At 48.4% G+C, this 25,447-nt stretch overlaps 3 protein-coding genes across 8 annotated transcripts in view; 2 read left to right on the top strand and 1 right to left on the bottom strand.

Annotated features, from left to right (window-relative positions):
• Window positions 1–926: 926 nt before the first annotated feature.
• On the top strand, window positions 927–2,366 carry LOC142082529 (interleukin-8-like). Its single transcript, XM_075150644.1, has 3 exons — window positions 927–1,014; window positions 1,411–1,540; window positions 2,269–2,366. The coding sequence occupies exons 1-3, from the start codon at window positions 927–929 to the stop codon at window positions 2,354–2,356; spliced, it is 306 nt and encodes a 101-aa protein (XP_075006745.1). The 3' UTR covers window positions 2,357–2,366.
• Window positions 2,367–4,345: 1,979 nt separating this feature from the next.
• LOC142082528 (alveolar macrophage chemotactic factor-like) lies at window positions 4,346–5,159 on the top strand. Its single transcript, XM_075150643.1, has 4 exons — window positions 4,346–4,409; window positions 4,645–4,774; window positions 4,948–5,031; window positions 5,135–5,159. The coding sequence occupies exons 1-4, from the start codon at window positions 4,346–4,348 to the stop codon at window positions 5,157–5,159; spliced, it is 303 nt and encodes a 100-aa protein (XP_075006744.1).
• Window positions 5,160–11,780: 6,621 nt separating this feature from the next.
• The window catches only part of CNOT6L (CCR4-NOT transcription complex subunit 6 like), a 34,251-nt gene continuing 20,584 nt past the window's right edge, over window positions 11,781–25,447 (bottom strand). For 5 of the 6 annotated variants that reach the window (XM_075150366.1, XM_075150363.1, XM_075150361.1 and 2 more), the window contains 10 exons: window positions 24,915–25,101; window positions 24,354–24,439; window positions 23,808–23,897; window positions 22,911–22,979; window positions 20,741–20,898; window positions 19,550–19,704; window positions 17,951–18,102; window positions 16,582–16,806; window positions 15,670–15,872; window positions 11,781–15,317 (listed from right to left, as the gene is read on the bottom strand). In XM_075150366.1, the coding sequence (XP_075006467.1) occupies window positions 15,105–15,317; window positions 15,670–15,872; window positions 16,582–16,806; window positions 17,951–18,102; window positions 19,550–19,704; window positions 20,741–20,898; window positions 22,911–22,979; window positions 23,808–23,897; window positions 24,354–24,439; window positions 24,915–25,101 (1,538 nt within the window). In that variant the 3' untranslated portion in view covers window positions 11,781–15,104. The remainder of the gene's footprint in view (window positions 15,318–15,669; window positions 15,873–16,581; window positions 16,807–17,950; window positions 18,103–19,549; window positions 19,705–20,740; window positions 20,899–22,910; window positions 22,980–23,807; window positions 23,898–24,353; window positions 24,440–24,914; window positions 25,102–25,447) is intronic. The other variant, XM_075150367.1, reaches the window with a different exon arrangement.

The raw sequence follows: 25,447 nt of genomic DNA, 5'->3' as shown, positions 1-25,447 counted from the left end.
TGCATCCAAATGGGGACTTGATCCCTACGTTATCGCAGGGCGCTCGTCAACATCTCTCTCTGTTATGTCCAAAGGGAAACGGAGGGGCTGCAGCCCCTCTCCCTCCAGTCCCAACACCGCAAGGGGAGAGCTCAGGTCTCACCCTCACAAATCCCTGGGTCCATCCCAGCTCCTTCGCTTTTCCTCCTGCCGCTCTCTGGCATCCCCTCTGCGTTTCACTGCCAGGCTGCTGGTCCCGAGAAAGTCGCTGCTGATAAATGTGCACGTCAGCACTTAGTCACAAATGTGCAGAGATGTGGGAATAGTTTGGGTTTTGCTGGTGCTACTGTACCAGTCATCTCTTGCATTTTCCTGGGTGTTTTACTCGTACAGCAAAGCGCTAGATTTGAAGGGTCTGAGTGGAAACTTATAGCGGAGATCTTAATTATTTTTCCACGGTAGAGTGCTAGGCATTTTTGCTGATGTAAGAGATAGCAAAAATAGCGTGGGGGAATTATAGCCCTAAGAAAGAAATATGTAAATATCTGAGTGCATTAAAAAAACCCTGCTTACCCGGGGTTTGTGCTCCGATTTTATTTTGGGCTCTTTTTGTGGTTGAGGGGTAAATGCTAAAGGGAACGAAGGGTGATGTTTGCACAGACCCAGCTCATCAGAAACAGGGTGTAGGGAAGATTACGTGGGGAATCCAAATATGCACTTCGTCCCAATGGCTGGTTTTAATCAATAATATTGTAAATTCAACTTCTGACCCGGCTGCGGGGAGCATCCGAGAAATTACGTCACCTCTCTTCACAGTCCGCTGGTCAGATGTGACTGCTGAAGTTTGAATCTTGCCGCTTGTGTCAGAGTGTGACCCTCCCCAATAAATAGGGGTGTTTCTTCACCCGGTTCCTCAGACGGTCTCCGGGGCTGAGCCTGCTGCGAGGATGCGAGCGCTGGCTGGGGTGGGGACAGGAGCCCCCGTGCTCCCGTGGCTGCTGCTGCTGCTGGTGATGTCCCGCTCAGCCCACGCAGGTGAGCTTCTGGTGTCTTTGCAGAGATACCCACGGCTGTCAGCTCCCATCCCGCCGTGGTCCTGGCGATGGGTGGGCATCACCTGCGTCCTGCGCCGAAAGGGAGCGGAGGAGGCAGGGACCCCTCCCGCCTGTTTAGCCCAGGGTTTTTCTCGTAGCCAAGGAAAGAGCGTGACCGTCCTCCTTTGCTGGGACCTGGTTCAGCTTTCAGGAGCTGTGCGAGAGCGGGGTACCGAGGTAGAGGCACCGATAACGGCTTCTCACCGCGGTGCCTAAAGTGGTGTCAGCGAAAGCACGGAAAGGGACAATTTCTTTGGCTCTCTGAGAGACTCGGAGTTGCCGCATCTCTAAATAACGCTGTCTGTCTCTGTAAGTTGCTACCTTCTCTCTCCCTCAGCCATCCTGGAGGTGAACGGAAACCTCAACTGTAGGTGCGTAAAAACGACTTCGGACTACATCAGTCCGAAGCGATACGAAAGCATTGAGATAAGACCTGTGGGAAGCACCTGCAGACGTACAGAGATCATGTAAGTGCTGCCGGCGGCTCGCGGGGCGGAAAGCTGCTTTCTCCTCCGGCTCCCGCAGAGCAGCGGGGCCGGCGCTGCAACCTTTTCTTTTGCAACCACCCCGCTTCTCCCCTCCCTTTTCTGAAAACCGAAGCCTTTCAAAAATGCCGGCAAGCTCGCTCACGCTTGGGGGCTGAGAAACATCAGAGCCGAGCCGACCTGCCAGAGTTCCCCAGGACCTAATCGAGCCATTCCAGCTGGGAGAAGCGTGGTTTCCTAATGCTGGTGCTTAGTGGGGAGTTTGCGGGGGGGGATGTTTGCAGTTTGGAGGAAGCACATCCTCGGACATCAAGGCAGGATGAGCTATAACTAATTTTTCCATCACGGATATGAGCAAACAGCATCTTGCGTCGAGTCCTTATCTCGTTACTCCTGTCCTGACTAAAGCGGTGCGTTAAGCAGAAGCGTGAGATTTCTTGACTGCCGGGCGTCGATACTTTTGTAAATCTACGGAGAAAATTGTCTTTGAACGGTCACCTCTGGGCTTCAGGCACGGTCTCCGCTCCGCACGGGAACGTGTTGCATCTTGCTTTTTCCTGACCGTCCTGTGCCTTCCCTCCGTCGCCGGCAGCTTTCTGCGATCTGCGGGCGCTGTAAACGAAAGCTGAGCCTTGCAGATCAGCTCTGGCTGCTCGAATCCCTGCCTTGGGAGGGGAGGGTAACGCTCGTAAACTCTCCTTCCCTTTCAGAATTAAATTGAAAACCTCGGGGAAGGTGTGCGTGAATCCCGACGCCCCTTGGGTAAAGAAACTGCTGAAGCGTATTGCTAGCACGTAAGTTGCTTTGATGAAAAACCCTTTGCCTGAGGTGGCCCTGGACAGCATCCCAGCCCATCGGGGGTCCTGGGGAGCGCTCGCAGGACCGAGGGCTCTCGGGGGGGGGCTGCCGGGGGCCAGGGGACCCCTCGCAAGGCGATGAGGGGTGAGACCTCGCTGCGCAAAGCAGCGTCGGGTCGTTCGGCACGCCGATGCTGCCATCCGTGGGTCGTGCTCTCCCCGGCTTGTGCACGGTGCTGCGCCTCTGAAAACATTTTGGCAAAAAAGAAGAAATATTTTGGGGGGCGGGAGGAACGGCAGGAGCAGGGTTTGCTCGTTGCTAGTGCAATAGTGCATCGATGCTCAGCTGGGAAAGCCGCCCTGCCTCGTCGTGCCCGGGTTTGTGGCAGAGCAGAGGGGTGGCCGGGAGACGTCCCCGCAGGTGACGCCCGCCCCGAGGAAACGGCGACGACTTCCTTCAGTTGGGGCAGGAGCTTCCTCCCCCCGGGACCCTCTTTTCTCTGCGTTCACACATTTCTCCTCCTTCTGCTTTTCGCAGGAAGAAAAAATAAGTTTCTTGCTAAGGAAGTGGACGCTCGGAGCCCCGCGACGGGCTGGCAGATGATGCACAGGCGTGCAAACCTGGCCGCTCCTCACTTTGCCCTTGCTTCCCCCCCGCTTCCCGAAAGCCCCGTGTCCGGCCCCGGCGGCTGCGGGGAGGGCGGCTCGCTGCTGACCCCAGCCCCGTGGCAGGTTCGTGGGGGTGTTTCCCCCCTGCCTTCGGTCCCTGGATCAGCGTGAACATGAACCCTTCGTTTATTTACTCGCCCGTGAAGCCATTCTCTATCCGGGGCTGCTCCCGTCTCTGTAGGAACGACTTTGCGATTCTTTCCGTGTAAAGCACTCATCGGCAGAGTGCCTGTCTGGGTTTTTTATTACGCAGCGTGGCGTGTCCTGTCCCGAGAGCTCAAGTCAAATAAAATTCAGGTTTTTTTTTTTTTTCTTCTGTTGTATTTTCCCTGGATCCCCTAGCTTCGAAGAAACTCTGCAGAGCTTCGATAAATCCCACCGTCGTAGCTTTCCTGGAGCTGAATTTACCGTCATTTGCACCCGGCGCTCTTGTCTCGATGCTCTTTCACAGATGTGCCGCAGGCATTAAAACGTGCATTTGAATATACGTCAGGGGAGGTATTTCTACTACAGGTAGGGGAAGGAGGGCAGCGCCCAGGCGCGTGTCGGGCACGATGAAAAACCCTTTTACGGGGAGGAATGAGACTGGGACGGGGAAAGGTTTGTCCAAGGCAGCGACTGTAGCTGGGATGGGTGTCCCAGCCCTGAACCGCCAGCAAGGGTGCGGCAGCCCCGGCACAGCCGGTGGGAAGCGAAGTTCCGTCCCGGCATAACGTGTTGTCTCCCTCGGTGCTGATTTGAGGGCACGATGGTGCCGGCAGGGAGCCGGGTGATAGAGCCCATGTGCCCCACGTGCACCACCGGTGTTCGTGATGGGCTTGGGGTTTGCAGGCAGCTGTAAGGCTTTTGAAAGCAGTAAAAACCAATAAGGAAATAGAGGGTGCGAGAGTTTTGGGATAATCGGCCACGGGGTGGGCAAGAGCAAAAGCAAATGCTGCTAAAGCTCAGGCTGGGATGCGCCTTGCGGAAATGAGTGGCAGAAACGAGTAATACCTGATCATGCAAAAAAAAGAAAAGCACCCCAAAAACCTCCAGGCTTGTGCAGCCGCGTGGGCTAAGAACAAGGTTGGGGGAAACAACCAATATCTTTACAAGACCCGGCTTCGTAGGAAGGGGAAAACGGTTTCAGGAAGCCTGGGCCCCCACCAAGCCCCGAGCCGCTTTTTCTCCGCGGCGTTGCAAGCTCAGCGAGTGCCGTCAGCAGGGAACGGAGACGGGCAAAAACCACCCCGACCCCGGGGCCTCCCCCCTGCGCCGCCTCACTTCTCCTATTTTCCGGCACAAATAGGGGGATGCTGCCGGGGCCGGGGATGGGGCCGGCATGGCTGCGCGGGCGGCCCTGCTGCTGGGGGTGCTGCTGGTGACCCACCATCCCGGGGATGCAGGTGAGGGTCCCCGTGCCCCCACGTGCGGGGCTGGAGGATGCTGGGGGGGGATGTGAGGTTTTCGGAGGTGGCATCCCGCTGCCATCTCCGGGGCTTAAATACCACCGAGGTTCTTTTGTAAGCGGGTGCGGTGATCCTGGTGGGATGTGGGAGGAGATGCGTTGCCCAGAAAGGGTTTTGGGGACGGTGGCGGGTTTTCGGGCGATGCGTGAGCTGCGGCCGTGTGCCTCTCCAGCTCTCCTGGAAGCCAACGGCAACCTCAGCTGCCGATGTGCCAAGACCACCAGGTCCTTCATCTCCCCGCGGAAATACAGCAGCATCGAGGTCCGGCCGGTGGGGAGCAGCTGCCGGCGCCTCGAGGTGATGTAAGTGGCTGCCGGGGGGGTACCAGCCCTCTGCTCCCCCCCGTCTTTCCCGAATTCGTTCAGTTCCGTGCTCTTTTTCTTTATGGGAAGCGCCGGGTGGGGGGCTTGGCTGCTCGAGCCCCAACGCTGGAGGAGGGGGAAGCCACGGGGTTGAAACCCCACGTGTTTTCTAGGATTAAGCTAAAAAGCCTGGAGAGGGTCTGCGTGGATCCTGACGCCTCTTGGGTGAAGAAACTCCTGCAGGACCTCCCTCACCTGTAAGCCCCCCTCCACCCCGAGCGAAAGGGGCTCCCGGCGGGACCAGGGGCATCCCGTGAGGACCGGTCTTCACATGTTTCTCCCTCCTTCTGCTTTTGGCAGGAGGAAGAAAGAGGCTTCCCACTGAGGAAGCTGTCACCGGTGGGACGGCCAGATGTGCCAGGCCTGAAACCGGACCCCCACCACCCCGCTGTCGCCTTGCCCCGGTGCGGAGGGGAGCATGCTGCTGCGTGATGCCCCGAGCCCCTTTTTCCTTTGCATTTTACGCATTTAAGCCCTTGAAAATGCCAGTCCCCGCTTCCCCACCCTCCCACCCCGTGGCCGTGCGCTGGGTGTCCCCTGCGGGCACAACCTAACAGGTCCAATAAAGGCGGCAGCCCTCGGTCACCGTCACTTGCGTCCCTTCCCGTGGTGCGCCGGGGGCTTGGGGGGGCTCGGGGCTGCAAGTCCCTGCGGGGTGAGGAGCCGGGCGGGGGTCACCGGTGTTTCTCCACCGAGAAACACGGAGCAAGCAGGAGGTTTTAGGAGGCGGCCACGGTGGTTTCTGCCTTTTTTCGGCGGGGAGGCGGCGTGGGCCACGTGCGACGGGGGGAAGCGACGGCAGGGAAGTCGAAGTGCGGGGCAAGCTCCTTTCCCCACCTCGGCCTTTCCCAGCCTGCAAAATCCCCGGCGGGGCTGGCTATAAAGCAGCCCCCGGGGTGGCGCGGGGCGGGCGGCGAGGATGCGGCTGCTGCCGGCGGCGCTGGCCCTGGCCCTGCTCCTGAGCAACCTGGTGCCGGGGGGCGGTGAGTGACCTTGGGGGGTCCGTCTGTCTCCCCCTCCAAATCCCTAGGCAGAGGCATTGGGTGCCTCGGCTAGGGCTGAGCATGGGCTCCTCTTAAGCTTTCAAATTTATCTCTTGCCTATCTTTGAGCTTGAGTTTATCTTTTAAACCCGGTGGCTAAGCTGGAGGGGGATGCCTGGGACCGGGGGGGATCTGCCCGATGGCTTTCAGCTGCTTTTCTTCAAGACCCCTGTGGAATTCGAGCGCTTGGTGGGCGGGCGATGGTTTAATTCGTAAAATGCTGGTTAAGTTTCCAAACCCTGAAGCTAAACCCCCTCCGTATGCATGAAAAGAAAGCCGTGAGACCGCGCCGGGAGGGATTAGCCTTGCGTCGGCCTCGCTGCTCTCGCCGCTTGCTGCTGCAAACCCCATTAACACAAACCCGTCCCCGCAAACGGCCCCGTGGGCGCTGGGGAGGGAACGGGACGGTGGCGCGGGGACGGTGGCAGGAGGATGGCGTGGGGGGGGGGGTCCCCATCTGTCTCCCCCCGCGGGGGGCCGAGACCTGGGTGTGGGCTGCTCTCGGGCGCAGGTCTGTCGCTGGAGAGCCTGCTGACCAACATGAGGTGCAAGTGCATCAAATCGACCGCCCAGGTGATCAACTTGGGGCTGATCCTTGCCATCGACGTTACGCCGCCGGGTATTCACTGCAGGAGGAAGGAGATCGTGTAAGTGGAAAGCCTGCAAACCGATTCCTGCAAATTGCTTGCTCGTCTACCGGTGCAAAAATACGCCGGCGCTTGCACCCTCTCCCGAGCCCCCAAATCTTGCGGTGACTCTTGCAAGGCACCGGCCGTCGCACGGGACGCCGCTGCCCATTTTAATGGGAGTTACCCCCGGTGCGGCTCACGGAGCCGAGGTCGAAGCCCAAAAAATTCCATCTATCTCCCGGCAAGGGTTGCAGGGGTGTGCTGATAACCGTGCCGGGGAGCGAGAGGGATTTTTTCTTCAGCCGGCGGCAGGGTTAGAAAAACTTTGGGGAAGAGGCGTGCGTGGGGCTGAGGGGGTCTCCTCGCCTTGCAGCCTCACCCTGAAGAAGAACAAGAAGGTGTGCGTGGCCCCCGAGGCGCCTTGGATCCAGCTGCTCATCCACAAGCTGATGCAGAGGTACGCAACGCCCGGCGACCGAAAAACAAGCGGCGTAACGAACGTCTTGGCGGGGCGATCCTCTCCTCCTGACTGCTTTATTTTTTTCCTCCCCCCAAATCTGTAGGAACGCCGTCAAAAGAGAAGCGGCGGCGCGGCCGCGGCGGGCAGCGGAGCGGTGGGCTGGGGGAGCGGAGCGGTGGTGCCGGCCCCCTCGCAGACCCCCCGCCCCGTCTCTCCCTCTGTCCGGATACAATAATAAATAACCGGCCGCGGTTATTTATTCCCCTGCGCCGAGATGCGCCGGGTTTCACGGCGCGACGCCGGCGCTTGCTCTGCTCCCGGGGTTTTGGCAGAGGGCAGGCGCCTTCCCCTGCTCCCCCCCAAAAAAAGGCTTTCCCCTCGGGCGCCCGGCGTCGCCCTCCATTTCGGATGCCTGCGCTGTTCCTGCACGCGACGGCAGCCCGTCCCGGGCGCCCTCAATAAAAGGATGAACGTGCTTCTCCCCCTCGGCTGCGGCAGCTCTTTCTGCACGGGTTTGTGTCAAAATTGGGATTTTTGGGGTGAGGGGGTTGGCCGGACCGCCGCACCATGAAGCCCTCTTTGCCGCAGGGCGCTTCCGAACGCACCGCCTTGCCCCTGCCCCGAGTTTTCGTGCCTTTTTCTGACAGCTCCTGGGAGGAGCGGGTGCTGCCATGGGACGCTGGCGGGAGTTGGATGGGGTCTCTGACCTCTGCAGCCCCACGGTGCTGGCTCCCAGTTGTGCAAGCACAGGAGAAACGGGAGATACTGGGAAGTTTCCCGGTGGCTGGCTGAGGCTCTCTCCATGGACTCCCATTTTCCCGGGATGGATGCGCACGTCCCGCGGGGACCCCGGCATGGCACAGGGATGTCCCTTGGCCACGCGGACCGTGGGGACGCAGGCGTGACTTGCAACCCTGAGCAAAATTACCACCGTTTAAAAATCGGGCTTGGCCATGCTGGTGGTAGGTGTCAAGAGGTCTGGGGACCTCCCCAAAAAGGTAGGAATCAAATTCGCCTCACCCACCCCATCACCCTGGATGCCAAAAGCGCGTCCCGGGGCAGTGGCGAGCTGTGAAACACCCGGCCGGTCCCCACGTCCCCCTCCTTCCCGCCCTGTGCTGCTCAGGAAGCAGAGCAAGGGACAAGAGTGGTTGCAAAAGGGCTGTTTATTGCCTACAGAAGGAAATAAAAATACACAGGTGCGAAAAAAACCAAGCAGATATTTAGCCCTATCCATCCCGTGTGAGCAGTACCCCATCTCCACGGTGCGGGGGGGGGTGTTAAAATTAAAAAAAAAAAAAAAAAAAAATTAAAAAGGGAAGAAAAAAGTAACAGTTCAGGGTTTTGCGGACCTCCCTTTCCCAAGCTGCCCTAAGGTTGAAGCAAGGCAGGGGCTGCTCAGCTCAGTCATCGTCGTTATTTTGTCCGGGCCGGGTCTGTGCAGGGGAACGGTTCTTCCCCCTGCCTGGGTCCCCGCTGTCCCCACTCGATGGGAATTCGCTTTCTCGGTGAGTTTTTCATTGCGAAGTATAATTACGGGGGGAATTGTACCGTGGCATGGCACTTTCTCCAAAACACGAGTTCTTCAGAGGGAGAGAGAAAAAGGATCCTTTTGTAAAAGCGAAGGAGAGAGCTGGAGAGAAGGTTTCTTACTCTTTATGCTCGCGGGAAACATGGAAGAAGTGAGTTACTCCGTTTTTTTGCTCAGGTCTCAGTTGAAGGCCTCTGCTCTCGCAAGCACGGTGCCTAGGGCTGGTGTCAAACTTTGCAAAGTTTTTTGCCTGGGAGCCCTACCCCGTCCCCGGGCCAGGGCTGGTGGGGAGGGCAACCTCCCAGGGCCCCCCGGCCGGTGACGGTGCTGTGGAGCTGCCCCAGGGCAGGCGAGACAAAACCGGGGCCGGGGGGGGGGCCAACAGCGGCTCCGCAAGCGGCAATTTCCCCATCTGAGAGCCCAGCGCGCTCTCGATTTAAAGCGCGGCTACCGTTTTCATGAAATAAGACGTAAACTCCCCTAAAATTTTAGCGTAAGCGTGTCCGGGAGTGACACTGCAGCTTCCCCCCTCTCCACGTGCACTTCCATCTTTTGAGGGACAGGACCTTGCGGTTGCAAAGACAACACCCAAGAAAGAAATCCAACTAAAAAAAACCCCGCCCTCCCAAAATAACCACCGTGAAATGGAGCGGGAGGGGGAGCCCGGGCTCCCATCATCGCTGCTCCGGTCCAGCCTGTGAGTTTATGAATTAAGGGCATATTTAGCTAACGTGGTGCACACAAACACTTTAATCGCTCGGAAAGCAAACACACGATGTGATAATGAAAAATGGAAAACAAAGTCAAAGTCATGTAGCATGTCACTTGTAAAGAAAGCCACCGTGAGGGTTTTTTGGTTTTTTTTTTGTTGTTGTTGGGTTTTTTTTTTTTTGCTTTGGAACAAAGACAAATACAGACAAATGCAAACTCAGTAAATGCCTAAGTTGGAGGAATGTTTAACAAAGAGGACAAGACCAGGATCACTCTGACCTTCACCACTCCAACGGTGAGAGATTTTGCAAGCTAAACACACTGTACGATTGCAGGGGGGGAGGGAAAAAAGAGAAAGAGTCATATCACTTGGCGTGCTTTGCCATCAACGCTGTTTAAAACACCCTAAAGTACCAAAGTACCCGAGCATTTCTCTATCGACGCTTATTTTCAGATATACTCCGAGAAACCGTACCCCTGAAGTCCATCATCCTCAAACATCGCCAAACCAGCAAACTTTATCGGCATTTATACCTTTTATAGAGTCAAATCATTTTTCTTAGGATGAAGGACTTCTTTAAAGGTGTGAATTTTGTCCCTTTTCTGATCGTGCAATGCCTGCACCTGCCTCATCCGCTCTGTTTTCTGTCCCTGCTCTCGTTTCCCGGAGGAAAAGCCAACCCGTGGTGGGTGTTAGTGCCAAGAGTGGTCCCAGGAGGAGACGCTGCATCGCTTAGAGCTGTGCCTGGATCTAGAGCCTTATGATCTCCTTTTAAAAATGTTTTTGATCTTCAAGTGAGTTCCTGGATGTCTCTTGACATAGAGACTTAAGACGTGAACAGTTTCCACCAGGTTTTCTCGGGGTTTGTGTCGCCTTCGAACACTGAAGGGTGAGAAAGGGAGGGTATGCGATTATACTTCTGTAATCTCATAAAAAACTGGGGGGCTGCGTATCGCAAGATGCTTTTCCTCACTATGAGATGGAGAGAGTCAGCCAATAATAGCGTCTATCAGAAAAACCCGAACCTCTCTGCTTCTAGGGCTCATTTCTTTTCCGGTCTCTAACAAATCAGGTCCTCTGCCCCCTGGGTAAAACCCCCCCAAGACCAAGCACTTCAGCTCCTTTTGGGATTCGTGAAATTAGGCAGGAGAAGTTTTTCAACGCGCGTGCTTGGTGCCGAAACCATACCGCTTTTGAAGCCAACTTCAGCGAGTCTTGTACGCCGCTTCGCTTCCTAGCAGGCAGTTTTGGTTACAGAGACCGCCCAGAAGAACATCACGCCTCTGTGGTGACCAAGCAGGACAACGACCCGCTGCTCTTTTATGTTGACAGCCTTGCTTTTAGCTGAACCACCTCCTGCTGCTGCCTAGCGTACCAGCCTGCCGCATAAGGACCTGCTTAGATCAGTCATCTCCCCATACAACAGGGAGAGGGTCCTTCCTTTGGTTTAAATCGGGCCTTAGATCTTCATTACTATTACAAGAAAAATGTCTATGCAGAAGCCAAGAACAGAGGAATCGTAATTACGTACAAAGCTGAGGTTGTGGGGGAGAGGACAACTGCCATTGGCGATTAAACTCCCTTTTAAACCAGTACGAGGGTGCGTATCGCGTTTGTGCGATATTTCTAATGCAGGCTATTGATTTGGTTTGATAGGGCTAAAAGACCTTTCACTCCACCCCGCTATACCACGTTTCGTGCCAAAGGAAGGTTTGATGCTGGAAGCTGAAAATGCATCGTGGAAATGAAGAAACTGCTGCTGTGTCGCTGGGTTTAAATCTGGTCTTCAGGACCGGCAGCCACTTCTGGCTCCCTGTCAAGAAGGCGTAAATACTGTGCTCCTGGTCTAGGAGTCCTTAAAGTGTTTCCCCAACCTGTCTTCTAAATTAACAGAGAAAATCTAAATTTCAACGAGCCCTTTCGGCTTTCCCCCCTCCACCTCACTAAAACCGACCCCCAGAGAAACAAGTGATATGAACCTTTGAGGTCTCGAATTCTCACTTGCGATTCGGACCCGACGTCTCACGAGCCGGGTGCGGAAAGCCGGTCTCCAAAAGCCCAATATTCGGGATTAAGTGGGAGCCACACATGCGCAGCATCTTTGTAAAGTGGACCTCGGGAGTTCAAGAGCGTGAACGTGGATGTAGGAGTCTCCGCAGCACGGCCAGCAAGGTGGGAGACCTTCAGCCATCCACAGCGTTACCCGAACGCTGAAGATCACGGTACGGTTTTGAAAGCTGCATTAGGTCAGTGGCAAGTGCTTCTGAAAAGGTTAGGAGTTGAAGACTTTGGCTTTCTAGTCTCTAAAACACGGAACAGCGAGGACATGGGACTAATGAGACTTTTTCTGAATGTGTCTGCAGACGAATCAGGAGTGGCTTCCAACAGACAGAGAAAGCTTACCGATAAAATGAAATATTTTCTCAATGAATGCTAGAAAGAGACGACAAAAGCTTTTAACAAGGCAAATGGGAAGGAAAGCTGGTCTCGGACCCCATCGTGCCACACCCGACTTCAGCGTGCGGTACGCAAATGTTCACGCTCCTTACATCGAAATAAGGAAACAAAAATATTCAGCTCCATTGTACAAAATTCTCTTTTTTTTATATATATATACACACACAAAACCCCATATCTAACATATTTACCATATTGAATTTTAAAAAGTTGCTTGTAGAAGGGTGTTGGATTTTTTTTTCTCTGCTTGCTTTAGGCAGTGCTGTTGCTTAGAAGTTGACACCAGGCACCATATTTTTGAAAGCAAACCAAGACAGCGAGGAGCAGTAAAGGACTTAGAGCTTTTTTTCCAGGCGTCAGCTGCGAGGGCGCTGTGATGTGCTGGGAACTGAAGGTCAGGGACGCAGAGAACTGATGGTTCCCCATCCATCTCTGCTTAGGGTTAGGGATATTTCACTTCGTATTACTCCCTCTCCCCCAGAAAAGACCCTACCCTCAGCTTCCATCTGCGTCAAAAGAAAATTAGCATTGCCAGCTGGATGATGCATATGTTTACCGAAAGGGATCTCGTCCTGCGCACGAGGCTGACGGCTGCTCCTCGCTCCCTCTCTTCGCGGAGCAGAAAATCGCTACGGAAAGCGGCGTTTCTGCTCGGCTGGAAAAAAAGCGCAATCCCCTTACTGCTCCTGCCGGGAGGGGAAAAAACCAGAAAATGGAGAGGGAGCGAGACAGGTGAAAGGTGGGTAAACACGTCCCCGGTTATGTGCACCGACTGAAACATAAACAAGACTCTTTTTTTCTTAAAATCCAGAGGTTTTGTGCAACGTGTGTTAAAATAACTTTTTTTTTAAAAAAATCGCACAGCGTAATGGACGTTCGGAAGTGCGTTTCGCAGCAGAGAAAATCCAATGAAACACCTTCCCGCAACAGAACACTTCAATCGATTAGAAACCAAAGGAAAGTCAAACTTAAGCAGTTTACAATGTTTGCCAGGGTTTTTTTTTCCATCCCCATCGTCTCCCTCCCCGGTATTACAAAAGATTGTTGTTGGTTTTTATTTTTATTAATAAACGGGCTCCTCTGCAGTTCATATACAATCATAGGTGAATTTTAAATTCCATTTTATACAAACATCTCAAAAAATATTGGGAGTGAAGTATGGTAGGAAATATTGCTCACGTTGCTCGTTAACATGCGTGTAGGAAAAGGAGGAGAAGGGTTTGTTAGTGCACACCTCCAGAGCAGAGCACCCCCCCCTCCAAAAAAGATACAGTAGCTGATTACAGAAAGGTAATGTCCACAAAATTAAGTTTTTCATGCTATTCTACTTTCCAGTACTATACTCTCAAATCGCTTTCGCAATTTATCTGCAATGGCTAGGTGTCGAACGCTGAGGTATATTAAAAAAGAGATACCTGCACCTAGAGGAAAATCCGTCTTTAGAAAGGGCTTTTTTTTTTGGTGCTGCACAAAGCAATTGCTGTACAGGAATTTCACCCAGCTACGATCACTTCCAATTTATAGTAGACAATAGATGACGCCTCCATTTTTTAGGCACTTCTTTTAAAAGGGAGTTGTCGTTTCGCTGAACCCATTTTTGCGTTCTGTCCCACACCACCCCCTCCCCGGCCCCCAACAAGAGTCAGGGAATAGTTTCTACTCTAGGTCCAATTGATTTTTTTTCCCCTATGGATAATTTCCTATGTATAAAACGACAAAGGAAATGTTTAATTAGAGAGTAGAGGAACAGCCTGACTTTGCAGTTTTGCAAGACAGAAGATGGCTCCTTAGTATTTAAAACTAATTTCACAATTTAAATTTGACTTTTTTAAGTATACGAATGAGACATAAATATAGGCTATCAATCTGTTTAAAAATTTCATTCACATAATGGAAAATTTTTTCATTTATTAAAAATATCACATTTTGAGACTAGAAACAGTAAAGTGCATGAAAAGTTTAAAATATAAATTCAAGAAAATCTTATAGCAGCAAAAAAGCAGAATAAAGAAAAACTTAAAAACACAGACACAACCTTTTCCTATCACTGTGCCATTTTTGTTTAAACATTAAGCAGCCAACCAATTTTTCAGAAAATTGCATTATGTTTAATGCCTCTTGAGGCACAAGGGTTTGAACTGGCCACCTAGAGCATAAAAAGGAAAAAAAAAAGATTTCCAACACATCCAAAGAGCATTAACAGTTGGGAATGAACCAGCAGCTTTTTAATTCAACCCTGACCGACAACGGAAGAGAAAGATTAATAAAAAAGTGTGATGGTTATTTGGCGACTAGGGTCAGGAAAAATAATTCAAGGAATGATTACGGCTACCGCTCGCTCCCCCAATGAAAAAAGCATGCCGACAGCGATGCCGCGTGCCCTTCGGAGACAGAAGTAGGATCACTTCCAGAGGCTTTTTCCTCTACCCTACACTTAAGCGTTTAATCCCGAGTTTCCCATCTTTGCAACCGAGCTTCGGAAAAGGGAACCTAGGACGGATTCGCAACTTCTTTATTCAGCCGGAACCCAAACGCTTGCAACAGCTCGCTTCGAGTGCAATTTCTTACCATTTCTAAGTCCCGCTCCCAAACCGTGCTGCTGAGCAGCGTGTCGCCCTGGCTGGCCGCAGCAGAGAGGCAGCTCTGTTTCACCCAAGAGGTCCTTGGGATCCCTGCGGATCTCGCCCAGAAAGGACCGAGTTCTTCAGAGCTCCGGAAAAAAGCCACCGTGGCGTCTGCCGAGCAAGCGATCTATACGCAGCATTAAACGCTCACCTGCAACGTCTCGTGAGACGTAGCTTCGCTGGAAATTTCGTTGTAAATGAAATTACATCAGGAGAATTTAGACCTCAAATTTCGCCACAGATATTAAGCCATCTTTGGTTTTCTAATATTAGTTAGACAAGGGGCAGGGCCACACTGCTAATCATTTATAGTCGGGTATTAAGTGCTTCACTAATGTGCAAAATTTATTTCGGATGCAGAGTTCAGTCTCCGTTTTGGGTTCAAACAAACAGTATTTCTAAAATTCTTCCTACAAAACAAGCATTTCTATTTTTGTCTTTCCTTCTCCTAAAAGGTTGGCTCATTTCGCCATGTTCTGGAAAAAAGCATTACCTTGAAATACGTTAATAAGCACGTTTTTAATCTCATTTGTCCATTTATAAGTGCAGCTTCCTACTGAAAAAAAAGCTTGCCAGTTTAAAAAAAAAAAAAATTAAATTAAAAAACCTGGAAAGGGAATAATACTTTGGTTCCAGCCCTAGTGCCAAATGATACCAATATGCACCAAAATGTGCAAAATCTCATATCAAACACATAAAGAAAGGAGCTTGAAGAAGCAGCTTAAGGTTGGCCATACTTCACTCCTATATACTTTGATTTACAACTGTACAGGTCCATAACAACAGGTCCTTGCCCTCAAAGGGGCAGGGCTCCACTACCTCCTGTTAGGCAAGTGCACACCGTTGACAAGAGGCAGGAGCGGAGGATGGAGTTCGAGTTGTGTTAACAGTGAGAAGTGGTCTGAAGGGATGTGAGGGTGTGGACACCCAGTGATGTTGTTGTCAACCAGCCACTGAGGGTCCAAAGGCCCCAGGACACCAAGCACGTTCATGTGAGTGTTGGAATAGAAAATGTAGTCAATCACACCCTAGGGAGAAAGAGAAACACGACAGTGAGAACAGACCTCGCTTCTGGCAACCTGAACTCGACCGGCTTCTGGCCGCAATTCACAGGAATTGGGGTAAGGAACGCGCGTGGCGTTTTGCGTTCAAAGCGCTGCGTCCGTTCTCATTAAGTCACTGGCCAGAGCCAGGTCGGAAGCTTAAAAACACCGGCAAATCAAGGATTTGTGTGCGGTAGGAAAGCGTCCAGCGAGTGTAGGAACCAGTGACGAGGCACTTACAGGAACAAAGAGAAAGACAGCCAGTGGTCAGAAAATTAAGACAGCATCCTGGGGAGACCAGGCCAATGTCTGCCACGTCAGAAAAATCGCTGCTTACTTTGAAATCAAAAGTGTAATTGGTGTAAGGCATCAAGTTGTTTTCATAGGCGCTCTTGAGTTGGAATCCATGCGTAATTCTTCCCTCAGAAGCCCCGTTTTTTCCATTGCCACTGAAGTTCATGAGACACTCGTTATAACGCAACTCCTTGAAGTCCTTGTGGTTGTCAGCTACTATGCCATTGCTTAAGTATTCCACTACACCTGTTTGCAAAGGAAAGGATTCAGGGAGTTGCTTCAAAATACAACGCTCAGGGAATGTTGGCCCCGGAGTTAAAAACCAAAACACCAACAAGACACCCCACGAGATTAGGAAAGTGCTTTCCATCTAAGGGGAAATCTACCCAGCAGCTGTCTTGTCCGCGTCTGAGCCGCATACACCGTTCTGACACGCAGCCAGGGAACTGAGGCTCTCCAGCGGTTTTGACACCATTTTTTGAGGATTACAGTAAACCCATAGTACCTGTACCGTGGTACGCATGTGACGGGGTGCTAGAGAGGCAGCTTTCGTACATACACCTGGTATTACAGTATCGAACGTCATAATTACTGAAGGAAATCCGTCTCCTCAGAAAGTTTTCATGTTCCATCACGAACTCACGTCTTTCCTACTTATTATTGCTGCTCAAGGCGTGGGTATTTATTTAATGATTTATTTGAGACCTATTTGTGCTTTTCTACATCTTTGCAGGCGCAACCAACTTCTCTGGAGCGTACAACCGATCACGAAAAGCAGCCTACTCAACCGGAGGACGTGCATTCTCCTCAGCCAGATTTTGAAAGACGGCTGTTACTAAAAAGGTTTCATCCGCACCCATCCAGGGAAGCGCAAACTGCCCCATCGCCCTCAGAGGAAAAGAGGATTCAAACGTTCTAAAAAGGTAAGTTAAAAATTAAGCCAAACCAATCTTACCTGAATCAGGCAATGAGTTGAGATCCGCACACAGCACCAGAGGGATAGAGTTAGGATCTGCTGTTGGGCTACCGGGCCTGCTTGAGGCTTTCTCGAGGATATTTTTCAGTTCCGAGACAAACATCATAGTCTGAATGAGTTTCACATCTGAGTATTCGGGGTCCCAGTGCATGTGGGCATTGGCCACAATAAGCAGCTGTTTGTCCACATGAAGCGATTTCATACCTACATAAACAAACACATTTTTATCACGAAAGGCTGATTGTGTGAATACAGCAGGTTCCCCCCTGTTAACGTTAAGGGTCCAGCTACTAAGGACACCAGCAGATGGATGTACTTTTGTTGCTGGAACAAAGGCATTACCCGACCGAACCACTACTCCTTTCTAAATAAGCAGCATTTACATAATTTTACGTGACTAAATCTCTCCAATATAGGAAAGAAACAGCCAGCATAATCTGATACCGTTACAATTGCATTCCTTCTCTACCGCTCAAGTGGTCATCGCTTGACCGTGCACTGCTATTCAATATTTAAGACACAAGGGAGTTTCCTGACTCTTAGCTGCCACGGTACGGCAAATTGTTCCCGTGGGGAAAAAACTCAAACCTGCTTAAATGAATGCAGTATGAACCGCAAAATGCTATAGCTGTTTTTACTATTTATCCGAGAAACAGTATTCTGAAAGATGGCGCATAAAGTCCCAGGCAGCTCCTTCCAGTCCTGCAATTTAGACATTCTGCTCCTTTGAAGGGTACACTGGAATCAAGCGATCAAAAAAACCGGACACGCAGCCAGAGCAGGGTGGCAATTTTAAGCATGTTGAAATTGTCTACTGCACGTGATCAAACTTAATGAAAATGTGGCAGTCAGTCAATCAAGTGGCATGAAAGGATACCTGATAATCTCATTCTTCCACATCAGTACATTAGCACTGTCATACAATCACTGGGGGAGGACGGAAGGATTCAAATCCAGGGGGAAAAAAGAGAGTTGAAAATAGAAGTTGAACATTACCGACAACTATTGCTAAGAGCATATGCATGTAAACATACTGACCTTGGAAAAGCTTAATTCTTCAAGTAAAATTTAACAGAATAAGTAAGCAGGGACAAAAGCTTGAAAGGAAAAAGTGAAATCTGGGCGTCTGGCTGTGAGTGCAACCAGACCGGGAAATCATGTCATCTGTGTCCTGTCTTAGCCACCGATGGGCTATCATTTCTCAAATTAGCAGCGTTTGGCTCCTCTGCAAGTATTTGGTTACCACCACCAACGGCAATAATATTCTAGGGAGCCGTATTACCTACAGAATAACTCATGCCTTTACGTGGAACTGAAGAATCAATGAGAGAACCACGGTCATACTCACTTGCTCCAAATAATTCTTTGTGCACCTCTAACACTATGGCAACTCCGATGTTGTCCTTCGTCATCACTCTGTTCAACATAGCTTCTGAACCTTCAGAGTTAGCCATTGCCACCTGGTTGAACTCCACTGTATGCTTCTGCACCAGCGTAAACCTGATTAAACAAAGGGAATCGCGTGTGAACGCGTGTGACGTATCGCTGTGTGAAAAGTCGTGGTTTCTGTCCGCACTCCAGCCTACCACGTCCAAGGAGAGAGCCTGCAGGGTGACGCACATTTCTTTTGTCCTCTTGTTTTATAAAAGGAAAAACAGTTCTAAGAAATATTGCCCCGGTCAGGACAGAGCTCGCGGTCTGGCAAGTGAGATACTCCCCGGGCAGACGAGATACCTGGGGTTTAGTAAGCGTTTGCTTGTTTCAGCCTAGCACTCTGAGAGGACTATTCAGAGCAACGTTCAGAGCTTATCGCACCTCCTCAGGAGTGTTCGAGGCAAAAAATTAAGATGAGATGGTAATTAAGGACTTGCCTTTTACTTTGGGTAAATTCATTATTAAAAACCAGCTTCTTTTAAACCACTAGCTGCCACCATTAGTTTTCTGAAATTGGTTTTTCATTCCTTTCCAGGCTTAGGATGCCTGAAAAGGCCTTGCTTCAGGACAAACTGAAGGCTACCTATTGAAAGGGGTTTTTTTTTTGGTTTTGTCCTCTTAGAAATTTAAAAAGTATTAATAGCAAAAAAAAAAAGGGATTTTTTTTCTTTTTTTTAACTGAGAGCGGCACAGCATAATAACCAGTTCTGTATATATCCTTGTCAGTATCAAGGTTTGAAGGTTTCAAAAACATCAGTTGTTTGTTTTCACAGACTTCCTCTATGCAAAACCAGTCAAGTTGTTTTTATACATGATCTGAAAGGCATATTTTTGTTTCTGGAAGCAATGAAAACTGAAAGGGAGCTAATGCTTTGTGAAACTTCCATTCTAATTACTGAAAACTGTTCTGAGGGAACATTCAGAGGGATACTCGGTGTGGTACAACCCGTAAGCAGTTTATGCGAATGAGAAGCGTGAATGCCAGCACCTCTCCTCCCTTCACAATAGTTTGATGCTTTTAGAGTAGCAGAACTTTTTGGATCAGGTATTCAATAATGTAATGTTTTGATTCATAAAAGCAGAGAATATTCTGCGATCCTTTGGCAATAATACCTCTTTCGATAGCTGAAGATTTAATACCTGAAGCACAGCTTACAGATCTTTAAAGACTAATCTCAGAGGGGCGAAAGGCAGAAGTTTGTAGAGAAGGTGAGGTATTTAATAGATCTGCCAAAAATGCGCACACGAAGCACGTAAGTTTTTACTCATACTAGTTCTCCTGCAACTTCCGTGTTTCTGAAGAGATATCTTTGTTCGTAGTCTGAAAGGAATGGAAGGACTCTGTCGCAAATAGAGCAAAAAAAGGGAAGGGAGGATCATTCTTTGTAGCAAACTTTATCTTTTGTTTTATAGCACAGTTCTTCGGTTACCATGCACCCTGAGAGAGGAAAGCTTTCAGACCTAAATCAAGCGGGTTTTAATGTATTTTTAAAAAGCTGCTTCCGTCCCTTACTTTTCAGTTTTGAAGAATATTGCGCAGCCATCCACATGCTTTTTCTCCTGCTCAGACATGATTTTGGCACGTGACTTTGGAGAAAAGAATCCATCGTATCCTCGTTCTTTCAAGGCTGGCAGAAAAAGGGTGAAGTATTGCTCTGTTTCCACTTCCTGGAATTGAACACAAATACCTTAGGCTGACAAAGTCAAGTAAACCCTTCCTATCGCTGTATGGCAACTTGGGCCTCCCTTGGCTTGCAGTCAGCAGCTCTCACCAAAGCGAAAAGCTTCTGCTTGCACAAATCATGTCACTTCCTAGATTAATGGCCTGCTGGAAACAGATTTGCATTCCTGGATATCCTGGAATCCCCCCAAAAGGGAAAGTGACAGGTGTGTTTTGAATAGCAATAGATTACGTATTTTTGACATCTAAATACGGATACCGTCCTAGGTTAAAACTTCTGAGAGGTCGATAGATATCCAGCAGCAATTAATATTTAATCTGGAGAGCTCTTTCGCACAAGGGTCTCTTGCTGTTCTTTAACGACACATTTTCTATGTAGTAACATTTGGTCTCCAAGAGGATTTCAGAAGTTGATCTCTTGAGGTTTTCAGATCAAGGTAACTACTCTCCTCTTGTGCAAGATTTTTGCCTACCGGAACTTGCTTAAAAAATGGAAGATCAGTTTAAAGGCAGAAGCGTTCAACTGTTCTAAACATCGGCAACACATTTCTAATAACATAGCAGGATACAGGTACCAATGACAATCGATATTTAACTTTGACCATGAGAGTCCCCTTGTTTGCCAATCAGAGTATTTTTGAGACTTTAACTTCTGTACCAAGCAGGAATGGACTAGGAACAGTGGCATTTGGGCTTACAGCATTCTACATTTTCCCCTTCTGCAGTAAAACCCGTACACCCAGAGGGAGAATATTTAGGATGCTTATCTGAGGGGGAAAAGACCCAGACCTTCCAATGCAAATTCCCTACTAATTTAGCTGATTTTGTCTCACTTACTTTGTCTCATTTCATAAAACACAAGCCAAGGCGTAAACAGGGAGCTGTGCACATAGCTTGTATTCGTAAGCTCCAGAATTTGTCAGCAAGCAGGCGAATACGGTGTTTTCAAGGGAGCGTTTCATTCTAAAGGTGGAAGTTAATGTTTTCTGTTTCCGTTGAAAAATACAGTTATTTTCCCATTACCTGAAGACTAATGATATCTGCATCACAGTTGACGATTTCTTCCATGATTCCCTTTTTTCTGTACTCCCAATTGAGCGCCCAAGACGGGCAGTAGCCATAGAGCTGCCGGGTGGCGTATTTATCGCACAACACATTGTAACACATAACTGTGAATGAAGCTGGAAGGAAAGAAAGAAAGGGCAAGGTTATCAGCCTCTGAAGATGACAAACGCTGAACTTATTCACGCCAAAATACTGAACCTTACATGGTCTGTTCTGGAGGCCCTACTGAACACACGTCAGTGGGCTTATTCCACCGAGAGTTTCATGAGCAGGAGTAAAAAAGGCTCTGCTGAGCCAGCAGCTACCGTGAAAGGGTAAACTCTTCCTGAAAAAAAATCAGCATTGCTACCAAAATGAGACGGCGTCACGTGCGTAACAAGGCAACGCAATCCCATTTTGCAGTCAATTCTTCGTGACGTTTGAGGATGGGCTCGGCAACAATTAGGAACAGTCTTTCCCTGGATTTGGGGGTAAGGAGAGGGAAAGTAGCAGCCATTTCGGGGATGGAGTCAAAACCCAGTATTTATTGCATGAGCTGCCTTGATACAGCAACTTCAGGCTTAAGTGACGTGTACGGTTCTAAAGCAAAAGGAAAAGCAAGCTGCTAAAGAAGCTGTTGCTATGTCATGATACCACAGCATCAGAGAGAAATGCTGCTTTAGAATGCTTCATTTTTAGGCAGTCCGATTCCAAAACATTTGTCCAATTTTCCTAGCACCTGTACAACATTTCTAAGTTGTATCAAGTTGTATCTGTGTCTGTCAAGTCTAAAGGGGAGAGAGAGGTTTGGGTGAGGGCAGGGAAAAGAAGGAGAAATTAAGTCAAAAATTAGCAAGCACCTAATACATTATTTGGTCGCATTTTGTAAAAAAAGAGAGAAGTCAGCGTGCAGCTCATCAGATCATTCAACTCGAAACACACTTTTTTCACACACAAACTTCTCAACTCCCTTAGATTTTATACCAATTAAAAAAGATAGGTAAATGTAACACCCTAGCACTATGCCGCTGGGAAAAGACTGCCCATATTTACAGGGAAAGAAGTGAGGTTTTACTACAAGGCTACCCCACACCTGTATTTTTTTATATTCATAGTCAAAGAAGATTTCTGCTGTTCCGTTGTTTCAATTTGATAATAACAACCAATTGGCTTGTTACAGTTTCCACCATGAAATATTCCACAGCTCGCTCGCCTAACACTGTGCTTTCTAATGACTTCTGAATTCTGTTTCTGCTCAGGAAGTTTGATTTAAAAAATAAAACCAAAGTCTGTAAAACTCCACTGAGACACTGATTTGGAAGGGAATTTGAAACAGAAATGCAGAACTTAATGTTGTGGTGGCTTACAAGACTTTTGGCATTTCCTGTTTCTTCCCATTTTTTTTTTCTGGTTTGTTGTTCTTTAATATAAAAAAAGTGACAGATGATCTCAACTGCAACATTAGCCTGCCTAACACGCAATCGAGTTAAGTTTTGAAGACCTGCCATCTTCACGCTTCTAAAAAGAAAAAGTATAGAGGACTGCCACGTTATTCTTGCTGGTTATTAATCTGATCTTCTGCAATAACAATATTAGCATTTTTCTTTTTTTATACAAGCTCACGGATGCTTTTTGAGGGCTATATTCAGGATGCACAGGGGAAGAAGAGCCACTGGATTTGGACAGCCTAAAGAAACGCCGCCTCTTGAACTTTACCAAAAGCAACAATAGAGGGCATTAAACTAACTTCAGCACCAGGCGCTCCACGGGTTCACTTGCAGACAAGGACTTCTCAAAGTCTCACTTCAGCCGGCCTGTGCATGGACACGGCATTTGTATACAGTTATTTTACAGTTCTCATTATTTCTGAGAAATTACTTTTTAAAAAAAAACTCTTTTGCTTGGGCATCAGTGGCTGGAACAGTTATGAAAAAGCCTAATATGGAAAAGAAATGACTGGCATCCCATTCAAATTACAAAAATGATATTTACAGCATAGCCATATGTTAATTGTTTTAGTACAAATGAACACAATTTGCTATTTTCAATCTGATCCATGTAAGGCAGAAGACTTCTCAGAAAATAAAGCCAAACAAAAGTTTTTCAGCGCATCATTGTGTGAACATAGGGAAAAGAACCACAGATTTACCTGAGGGCAGAATTTGGTCTCGTTCTTTTAAAGTAATCCATGGCCTTGGAGGCAGCTGCTCTGGATGAACTAAAAAAAATTTAAAACAGTGAGTAATTCAGGGTTTATATTTGTAAGCTAAAATTTCTAAGTCAAAATGATGACTGAACAATCATGTTCCACACTGTGCTTTGCAATCCCAACTCCCCAAGTCTTTTTACACTCCAGGGGAGGCAAAAATCATTTAAATGGCTAGCTATAGTAAGAGCAAATTTGTCAGTTATAAGATTCACGACTATTTTTGTCTCTTGCTTTCAGATCTAGAAGCACCACCGAAATACTCCTGCACCTTGAATATACTGCTGAAGAAGGAGGGGTAAATCCTGTAGCGGTTCAGACATCTTATATTCCCCTTCTCCGAGAACCTCACCCTATATCCATCGTTCCTGCAATGTTTTAACTTAGTAGCCATCAAGCGGCAAAACAGAAAGCTCAGTTACAGAACCACGAAGCAGGATTTAAGTCAGGTACTGGATATTCTGAATCACTTTGGTATTTCTAGATCTAAATTTGACATTCTGCTTGCATTCGGATAATAATTTCTAGCGGAAAGTATCGAAATGGCTTCAGCAAGGAAGACTTTGCAATTTGTTGGTAATCGAAGGGTTTCAAACAGAACAGTTGGAACACCTGGCTGTAACGTGGTAACACGGGAAAAGCTTAGACAATACACGTCAACCTCTTCCACTGTGTGCGAGCGTGTGTTTGTGTGTACGACCGGAACCACTTGACAAAAGCGCAAAAGCGGTTAGAAAATACTCTCCCTTCAGCGGTTCAGATTCTTGTTTTAGCAGCAAATACTGTCAGAAATGCATGCTTTTAAACCACTTCTGTCAATCAGATTTGTAGGGCTGTCACCTGCTAGATTGTCAAGCATGTAGTTCAGTAGCTTTCGAGTTCCGTCTGGATCCTGGTAGAGGCTGAGAATATCTTGTGATAAAGGATTGCCTGCCAACAGCATAAAACAACAACTGGGTGATTAGCTGCCTGACTTTCTTGAGGCTTTCCAACCAAAGAAAATCTCCCATAATGAGAACAGACAAATTGACTCCAAAGATATTTAGGTTGCTTAACTTGGAACTGTAGAATACCACAGTAACAGATGCTATGGAAATCGCTAGCACACATAGACTTTCTTCCTTCGACTCACCTCAATCAATAATACAGTAGGTTAAAGGGTTTATTTACCTAGCTACAGATTTGAAATAGGCTCGTAAGGAAGTTTAATAGCTTTAAAAAAGAAAAGCATTGTTTTCCAAACTGGCTGGTCATTTTTGCTACAAGCTAAGCATCTCAAATAAACTGTAAGCAAATGTTGAGGTAATACACAAAGCTTTTGAGCCCAACCCCCTCAGTAATTCAAGAGTACTCCTAGGAATATTTAACTGCAAAGAACTCGCTCACCTTTCAAACCTAGGGTTTGTAGCTGGAAGAGCCGTCCAAGTTCATAAGGCAAAACCCGTAACAGATTGTTATTTAAAAGCAATTCCCTGCAGCAAATGCAAAAACACTTTTGATGAGTATCACTTCAGAAGAAAACTCTTAAAGCGCTATATGCTGCTCATCTTCAAAGATGACACTTTTCACCCTGAATTTTTTTCTATTATGGAAAGATATGCCAATCTTCCCATTTCAAAGCACGATCGAAATACTTTCATTAGGGAAAAAAAAGCCACAAAAACCCCAAAACACAAAATTAAATCAGGGAGAATTTAAACAGCCGGCAATCACCAAGTCTCAAAGAATGTTTCGGAGCAGAAGACTACATAGCTTACAGACATGTGTCTGTAGAGATCAGAAAAGAAGGGTAATGAACCCAAAAGTAATTATTAGAACTGAAGCTTTGCACCAATCTTGAATTTTTCAGAATTATTTTAAATCCAAGAATGGAAAGCAAAATAAAATTCTCGGTCCCAATGCCAGAATATAGATTTTTGAAAAGTTAACCAGAATAATTTCTCTCACCTGAGAGATACCATGTTTCCTAGTTCTGCTGGTAAACTTCTGAGTTTGTTGGATGACAGATCCAGGTAAACCAGATTATGAAGCTTGGCAATATCAGGTGGAATGCGAGTAAGATTATTGTCATTGAGGTGCAGAGCAGTCAAGTGCGTCAGCGACCAAAGTGACGTACTTAAGCTCCGCACTCTACCTAAAGAAGAAAAGCGAAGAACCACCTCTTCAGTCAGATTTGCGCTCTCAAATCATCAGATACAAACTATGGGGAATGTAAGAATGTGGGATTCCCAGTGTGGAAACCCTACCGCTTCACTGGAACACTCAGTGACGCTTGCAGAAGATACCTTTGTGTATCTTTTCTACGAGCAGACTTGAAATAATTATCTAACCCTCCCAGTTAAAAGGATAGAGACAGAGGCACAGTTCTAGGGAAGCAGCCGTGCTACCCAAAAACTCGCGTCCAGTCTGAGTTGGTGTTTTAAATCAACCGGGCTGAATGTGAGCCAGCCAAGCTCGAAGGCAATCCGGTAAGTCAGTTA

The sequence above is a fragment of the Calonectris borealis genome, chromosome 4, assembly GCF_964195595.1.
Source record: "Calonectris borealis chromosome 4, bCalBor7.hap1.2, whole genome shotgun sequence".
Classification (NCBI taxonomy): Eukaryota; Metazoa; Chordata; class Aves; order Procellariiformes; family Procellariidae; genus Calonectris; species Calonectris borealis.
The sequence above is the reverse complement of the archived record's forward strand: the minus strand, read 5'-3'. Positions and strand labels throughout refer to the sequence as shown.

What these genes read in the sequence shown, in the direction of transcription:
- LOC142082529 (XM_075150644.1), top strand. Translation starts at nt 927, where the DNA reads ATGCGAGCGCTGGCTGGGGTGGGGACAGGAGCCCCCGTGCTCCCGTGG. An exon ending in GTCCCGCTCAGCCCACGCAG is followed by an intron (nt 1,015 to 1,410) that starts GTGAGCTTCTGG and finishes TCTCTCCCTCAG; the next exon opens with CCATCCTGGAGGTGAACGGA. An exon ending in TGCAGACGTACAGAGATCAT is followed by an intron (nt 1,541 to 2,268) that starts GTAAGTGCTGCC and finishes CTTCCCTTTCAG; the next exon opens with AATTAAATTGAAAACCTCGG.
- LOC142082528 (XM_075150643.1), top strand. Translation starts at nt 4,346, where the DNA reads ATGGCTGCGCGGGCGGCCCTGCTGCTGGGGGTGCTGCTGGTGACCCAC. An exon ending in CCACCATCCCGGGGATGCAG is followed by an intron (nt 4,410 to 4,644) that starts GTGAGGGTCCCC and finishes GTGCCTCTCCAG; the next exon opens with CTCTCCTGGAAGCCAACGGC. An exon ending in CTGCAGGACCTCCCTCACCT is followed by an intron (nt 5,032 to 5,134) that starts GTAAGCCCCCCT and finishes TGCTTTTGGCAG; the next exon opens with GAGGAAGAAAGAGGCTTCCC.